Source organism: Nematolebias whitei, chromosome 13, assembly GCF_014905685.2.
Source record: "Nematolebias whitei isolate Nwh7 chromosome 13, NemWhi1, whole genome shotgun sequence".
NCBI lineage: Eukaryota > Metazoa > Chordata > Actinopteri > Cyprinodontiformes > Rivulidae > Nematolebias > Nematolebias whitei.
Window position 1 is genome coordinate 18,993,683 of NC_056510.1, and position 8,100 is coordinate 19,001,782.

The window sequence follows — 8,100 nt, forward strand, 5'->3', positions numbered from 1 at the left end:
CTCAAAAAAAAAAGTCCGTCATCCAGCTGGAACACGGAGTCCGGCATATTGCTGTTGAGCCACGATTCTGTGAGACAAAGCACTGCACATTTCTTCATCTCCTCTGAGGTACCCACTCTCAGACGAAGGAAATCCATTTGTTGTCCAAAGAACATACATTTGACAGAAAGAGAGAGGGTATCGGTAGTTTGCCAGCCTTAGCTTTTAGCCTTGCTAGCACCCCCGCCCGGCAACCTTGCTTCTTCAGCTGGTAGTGGCGCCTCCTCTTCCCGTTTTAAGTGCGTCTACTGAAGCTTCCAGGTAGATGACTTTAGGATCTGTATTCTGCTAAGAGATTTGAGCTTGTTGCTGATCGTTAATGAATTCCATGGTAAATCCGCTCTTATTATCAGTTCGGTTCAGCTATAATTCACACTCAAAGCATGCAGAGTCAGGTTCGAAGTCAATTTAAAAACTCCTAAGATCAGGGATCGCACCGGGAGCCTGTGAAGCTGCGGCTCCCGGTGCGTGGACATCTTGGCATCTCTCAGCTGTAGTAAGTCAGAGTACATGTGTGTGAATGAGAGGGAGGCCGGTGGAACAGTGAAGCTACAAGAAGCAGAGGTCACAAAGGTGCAGGACTTCAAGTATTTGGTGTCAACTGACCAAGAAAATGGGGAGTGTGGTAAAGATGTGAAAGAGAGAGTCTGGGCAGGATGGAGTGGATGGAGAAGAGTTTCAGGAGTGATTTGTAACAAAAGGATGTCAGCAAAGGTCAAAGGAAAAGATTACAAAACAATGAAACAAAACAGACTTTTGTCATCTGCAGAAATAGTCAGATGACTCTGCAGTGGTCGTGTGTATCAGAGATGGACAAGAAGCTGAGTACAAGAAGGGACAGAGGAGACTGTACTTGTTGAGGAAGCTGAAGACCTTCAATGTTTGCAGCAAGATGCTGCATATCTTCTATACGTTTGTTGCAGAGAACGCTATCTCTTCTGCCATCATCTGCTGGGGTAGCAGCACCAGAGCAAGTGACTTAAAAAAGATCAATAATGAAGGCTGGCTCAGTTCTGGGGACTTCTCTAGAACCTTTGGAGATGATTGTACAAAGAAGGATTCTTCATAAAATGAAGAACATTATAGACAACCCTCAGCATCCTCTTCATCAGAATGTCATACAACAACAGTGTCTTCAGTCAAAGGCTTCTTCAGATCTGCTGTAAGATAGACCGCTACAAGAGAGCCTTCCTGCCCACAGCCATCAGCATCTAGAAGAACTCTTTAATGAAACCAGGATGGTGAGTTACAACAACATTTAATTCCCCTCTGGGATTAATAAAGTAATTTTAAATTTGAATTTGAATTAAACGGTGAGACCAGCTATGTTGTATGGTCTGGAGACAGCGGCACTGACAAAAAGACAGGAGAAAGAACTGGAAGTGGCAGAAATTAAGATGTTGAGGTTCTCCTTAGGAGTGACAAGGATGGATAAGATTAGGAATGAGATCATCACAGGTACAGCACAGATTGACCATCTGGGAGATATAGTTAGAGAGGCTAGGCTGAGAAGGTTTGGACATGTTCAGAGGAGGGACAGTGGGGTGGGTATATTGGTAGAAGGATGTTAGAAATGCAGCTGCCAGGAAACAAGACAAACAAGAAGGCCATAGAGGAGATATATGGATGCAGTAAGAGGACATGGAGGTAGTTGGAGTGAGGACAGAGGATGCAGAGGACGGAGACGAAGGAAGATGACTCGCTGTGGCAACCCCTGAAGAAGGAAAAGCCGAAAGAAGAAGTATAAAGGACTACATTACCCAGAAGGCAACAGTGTACTACCCAGACGGCAAAGTTGCTTTCTGCTGGAGGGAAAGTTTTCAACCGATCTGAAAAAGTTTGGTCCTTACAGTTTTCATAGTGACTTTGGCACTCAGTGGATGCAGAGAGCCAATCAGAACTGGACCAGAACCGGACCAAGGCTGGGTAGGTCTGCCGAACCGGAACTAAGCTGGACTGGGAACCGAACTGTGAGTTCTGCAGAGCTGGTGAGTGAAAAGTCATTACTACTCATTCAACTTAAAATTTTAATTTGAGTGACTAAACGTTATCAAGTTATCTTGATTAATAAACTTGCTAAATAAACTTTTGCTTTAGTTTAGTTGATTTAAATTTATTAGTTGACTAACTGTTTTGGTATGATGTTTCAACTCAGAAATCTATGTCAGTTCTACTTCACAGATTTTCACTTATTATGGGGGGGTCCGGAAAGTAACCCCCCGTGATAAACGAGGGACTAATGTATAAGAACTTGCTTTCAGCTACAACTATACCAAATTTTAGTTCAATAAAAAATAAAAAAAAGACTGAGTTACAGCCAATTTTGTGTTTTCTGAGGTGGCCATCTTGAATCAAGATGGCTCCAAAAGTTAATCAGTGTTTTATTCCAAGACCCCTGCCCTCTAGATCATGTGACCTCACTGTGGTAGTTAAGACGCTGTTGAGTTCCATCAGTGTTTTTCAATGGGAAAAATGGTTTCTTTGTTACAAATTACGTTGCCATGGTAACTGAAAATGCCAAGTAATAGCACACATCATGGTGCCGAGCCAGTCGTAGTCCCCAACAAGCAAATGCCCAGGTACCAGTTTCTTCCTTGAAGAATGTTTCCAGCTCCTACATCAAAACAGAACTTCTCCTTTTTCCAAGACGCCCGAACCGTCTCAGAAACGCCCAATAAGCCATCTTTGGATGCCAAAATGTGTCCCATCAAGTGTTTTAAAATAAATACAGGTCTGCGCCTCTATAAGGGCACTAAACCCATTAAGTCTTTTCCCTTGTGATTTATTTAAGACAGTCCAACTCTTCCTCTCAAATAAGGCTCAGATGTCCGTTTTGATTTTGTCCAGAGAGTTGTCGATCTTTGTGAGAGTCTTTTTGATGCGTAGTGCTGTTAATCTGGCTGACGGATTCTGGTACCAGCACTCCTTCATGAGTTTAGCCAAAGAAGTTAAAGTCTAAAAAGGAAAAGGAAAAATGTGAGTGGATTTAAACATATCCTACATCTTGTAGTTTTGAATTATGTGAATAAAGTTTTAGTTGTTACTTACAGGGTCTGAAAACCATCTGTTTGGGATGTTGGGTCTCTGCTGATCCACACAAACAACCTTCTTCATATCTTCAAAGCTAGGGTCAGTTGGGACCACATCGTGAAAAGGTGGCTTGTAGTCTTCTACAATACCTACAAGCCAAGGAGAGAATGAAAAAGATTTACTTCCGAGACGACGTTATTCAGGACGAACCGTTTTTAGCAGCTCGGAATGAAGAGCAGTCACCGGCAAATCAGCAACTGGAAGTTTGATCACAGTTTCCCACCAAGACACTTAAACATCTCACTGTCCCTGACCAGCTGGTCAGTGTGAGTGTGAATTAGGCTTGTAGTAGAAAAAGTCTTTGGGGATTGAAGTGGTGCTGAAAAGCATCCCACTGATGGACAAAGCATTAAATCCATTTACTGTAATAGGTAGCACTTTTGGACTACAGGGATCTTTTTCTTAGCTTTTATGATTAGCAGTTCTTCTTGCTTATTTGTGCATCACAAGAACTGCACACAAATTTAGTTCATAGAATTGCTTTGGTCCAAACTAAAAGCTGGCCTTGAGTGAGTACAACCATCTAGTTTTAGTGATTAGACAAAATGCTGCAGCTGTAAGGTGAGTGGTTCAGACAGCACAAGTGTACAAAAATACGAGCCTGAAGACAGTATATATATATATATATATATATATATATATATATATATATATATATTAAAAAAAAAGAAACAAGAAATCCAAAAAGCATGTAAACTACAGTACAGTTTTTGTCAAGCTAATAAACCAAAGCAAACAAATCAAGCCACAATGAAGCCCAGGGTTTACAAAATCAAGATATAATGAAGTTTTTGCAGTTTTTTAAATTTTATCTGTAATCCAAATTGTACCAGTCCAAAAAAAAAAAAAGAATCTGAAGATAATTTAAAGTAAAAACTATATCAGTGGTTTGGTCTAAAAGCAGGGACACAAACGGTGCCCATTTTATTTTACTTTACTGCAGATGCTATTAAAATGAACTTTTCTGTCAAGAGCAGAAAAGCTTACACTGCATATTTCATCTTAGCTTTTGTGTTAATTCAAACTAAGCAAACTCATGGTGGCAACATATTAAACTAGAAATATGCCGAATTTCTTTTCCTGATTAAAAAAAAAAAAAAAAAAAAAAGATACTTCTGTTCAGTATTATTGCTGCAACTTATACTGTAACCAGCAGAACCATGTACTGACCGTTGCTGACTGTCCTCCTGGCGATTTCCCACAACACCAGGCCCAGGGCCCAGATGTCTACTCTTTTGTAAGACTCAAAGCAGTCCATCTGGATGGAGTCGTCAAGAACCTCAGGGGCCATGTAACGCTTTGTGCCAACTTTAGGGTTGTTGCCCACGTCCAACTCATTGGTGTCTTGGAAATGCATGACGGCCAGACCTAGAATGAAAACAAAAAATCATCATCATGAGCAACCCAATACAACATCATGAACATCCCAATACAACATCATGAACATCCCAATACAACAGGGTTATTTAATTAAAACTCAGAGGTCACTAAAATTTCCTCCTAGTAAAATGTCCAAATGAAAGTCCATCGTTTGTCTTTTATGGTCTTGCCTACCCGTATTCACATTCTAACTGTTCAAAAACTGCACTTTATAGTAAACAACTAGCTCTTTTACCATATTTAAAAGTAGTCCCAGGCAAATAAATTTAGGTCCTTTATTTCAGATTGAAACAGAAAGTTCAGAATAAAATACATCTTAAATGTGCAAACAGAGCCTAATAAGTCTTCTTTCTCTTAAATTGAAGAGGTCCAAGAATTGAAGGCTTACCCTTAAAGTAAAAAAGTTAACATCTTTAGAAAACAGAAAACAATTTTAAAAAGTGTCTCTTTTAGTATAAAAATGTGTAAACAGAGCAAGTAAACATTTCTCTTTTTTTTTTTCTTAAACCTAAAAAAAACAAACAAGTTTTCAATTAAAACACATCAGCATATTCAGAAATGGCTCTTTTAGGGGAAAAAGAATAAAGAAAACAGAACATTTAACACCTTTTCTCTTTTGATTATTCTTTATTTTACTTTTCTTGATGAGGGAAATGGTGATGGGATTGTCCTGCCACTATTAAATCTTGGTTGGAGTCAAAGCCATTCTCATGTAGGAAGCTGAGCATCAGTAACATCTGTAGACTCATCAATGGCCACAGAGATGCATCCAGCTGTGCCAGAACATCATCTGCTAATATTTATGATTTTCTGCTTGCTGTTGAAACTGACATCGGGATTTGTTTGATTTTTTTCACACATCTCGTCTTTTCGTTTTCCATCAAAAGTCTCAGCAACAGCATTAGCACTCCTTCAGGACTGTCCCGTCATTAAAATGTTTTTTTTTATGATGCTCCAAAATCCACAATACCTTGAGTGAACATTCATTTGTACGTTGCCTAAAAGTATTTGTGATGAGTAGGGTCTGTCATACTGGGCTTGCAGTTCGGTTTATTTACTGATCTCTGCTCGAACTTCAGAAGATAACGTTGCACAAAAGAGATGAAGAGCGCTTCATGTTGCCACTTTTAATTAATGCGACTGTTTCGGAGCAAACAGGTTTTGAACTGTCTGCCGGAAGAATGAACATAAATGTCTCTGTCCATTCATTTTTAAAACAGCGGTTTTCAGCATCAACTTTTCTTATTTTAGAGCACGACACGTTGTGTCTTCCTCTTTCCTCCTTCTCAACTCGTCTCCGATGAGAGCTCGCTGCACTGGCTGTGCAGGGAAAACAAAAGATTTGATTGGCTCATTAACTGAGTGACACTATTACCGTAACAAGTGAAGTAGGGTGAACCTCCGGAACACACCTCCTGCTTCTCTGCTTGGTTCTGCACCTAAGTGGTCTATCGCTGGAAAAATGCTCCATGAAAATTATCTATTTTCGTGAATTTATCAGATTGGGCACAGGTCCGGACAAAACCATCAATGGGTCCGGATCCGGACCCAGGTCCGCCTATTAGTGACCTATGCAATACAACATCATGAACATCCCAATTTAAGATTTTTTTGGGGGTTTTTTTTACCTTCATTTATACAGGTAGTCTCATTGAGTCACGAGAACTCATTTTCAAGAGAAACCTGTTTTTAGGACCAGATGGTGGGGGTTAAGGGCCTTGATCAGGGGCCCAGAGTGGGGCAAATTAGGGTGGAGGCAGGTGTGGATGTTTCACCTTTTCCACACACATTTTGATGTTGACGGTAACGGGAGTTGAACCTGCAACTTTCTGATCACAGACCCATCTTCTCTAATCTCTGCGCCACCACCCTGCACTGCACAGTGAATGCCCAGCATCATTTCTCGTACTATTTTTGAAAGGAGGGAGGCTTATGCCAGTAGTCCTAAATAGATGCACTGAAGACAACACTCTGGACTCAATCAACTAAATTAAACAACAAAACACTACTTGGTTAGAGCAAGCAGCCCCATTTCCACATACAGGATGTTCTCCAACCTAACACGCTGATGAGACAAACGACTGCTTCCATGTTTGTCGGCACAGCGAAACACGTCAGCCAGAGCAGAATTTATTCCACAGAGCTTGTAAACAGGTGAAGTCTGTCACCAGGTTCTTGCTTTTAAACCAAAATGAGATGTTATTTAAGCATTTTCAAAATGGAACATTGGTGCATTAGATGAAGTGGTTCAAGGTCTTGCAAATGTGTTTTTGGTTAAGGGCTGAGTGATCCATTTAGTATACGTTGTTTTTCTAATTTAACAACAAATACGACAGAGCAGCTGGAGAAATAAAAGTGATAATCCTGCAGATATGCCTCTAATGCAAAACAATAGGCCTTCAGATGATGTCTTTATTTGCAAAGTTTTTAACGCTCTTGTGCACGAGCTTCAAAAAGCTTTATTGAAGGTTAAACTATTAGTGTATCATTAATGAACTACTCACTTTATTAACCAATTTATGAATTTTCTTTTAATTAAACTCAACATAATTTTTATCATAACACATTTGCAACCTGTGTTAGTTGTACACAGTACATTATATATATAAATACACAATTCTTACCAAGGTCTGCAATGCAGCATTGTCCGTTCTTTTTCACCAATACGTTTTTGCTCTTGAGGTCTCGGTGCGCGATGGCCGGCTTGCCCTGTGTGCCAAAGATCTCGACGTGTAAATGTGCAAGGCCACTTGCTATGGACAGTGCCATTCGAAGGCAGCTGGACGCATCGAGGGTGCTGAGCTGAAGGTAATCATACAAGGAGCCCATTTCATGGAAGTGAGTAATGAGCCACAGCTGAGTACTGGAGTTCCTGGAAGTCATGTCGGAGGCGATGAAGCCTGCATCCAGAAACATGTTTAAATTACCAAATATTTCAGGCAAATATGAATTCTTCAGTATGTGCAAAAACTGGACACTGCAGTGAAATTAACAGTTGTAGTGAGATGCAACTGAAAATTTGTCTGAACCCTTTTAAAAACAGAAAGGAAAGGAGTTTCATACTTCCAATAAATTTACCGTAATTAGAAAATATGAACAAATCTAAAACTTGATACCTGTAACACACTTTAGGAAATGTTGAGGAAAAATGTGTTTGTCACCAAAATAAAATTAGATCTAAACAGGAACTTGGGATGAAAATTGTTTCAGTTTTGTAACAACAACCGTTTCAGTTCTTGAACACCAGACTTCAGCAGCTCATCTGTACTTTACAATGTGTAAAGTAATTTAAAAAAGAAAGCTAGTTTGGACGGTGTTCAAAGCCATTCTTTTTCAGAGTTATGTAGACTGAGGTTAATCTTAATAAATTATACACTTTGTTGAATCTTCCAAAACTTGTTTGTGTTGTTTCCTCTCTAGTTTGTTGGGATAAAATTCTGAATTACAGTAGTCCCTCGTTTATCACAGGGATTTCCATTCTCAGCTCCCCTGCGATAAGTGAAAAACTGCGAAGTAGGAAAATAGTTGTACAAGTGGTAAGTACTATATATATATATATATATATATATATATATATATATATATATATAT

The 8,100-nt window shown here is 39.6% G+C and overlaps 1 protein-coding gene across 1 annotated transcript in view; it reads right to left on the reverse strand.

Moving 5' to 3' along the window:
• Window positions 1-2,736: 2,736 nt before the first annotated feature.
• The window catches only part of LOC119419584 (activin receptor type-1), a 46,800-nt gene continuing 41,436 nt past the window's right edge, over window positions 2,737-8,100 (reverse strand). Inside the window, exons 9-12 of the mRNA XM_037686936.1 lie at window positions 7,134-7,409; window positions 4,300-4,497; window positions 3,088-3,218; window positions 2,737-2,994 (exon numbers count right to left, since the gene is read on the reverse strand). Coding sequence (XP_037542864.1) covers window positions 2,860-2,994; window positions 3,088-3,218; window positions 4,300-4,497; window positions 7,134-7,409 — 740 coding nt within the window. The 3' untranslated portion in view covers window positions 2,737-2,859. The remainder of the gene's footprint in view (window positions 2,995-3,087; window positions 3,219-4,299; window positions 4,498-7,133; window positions 7,410-8,100) is intronic.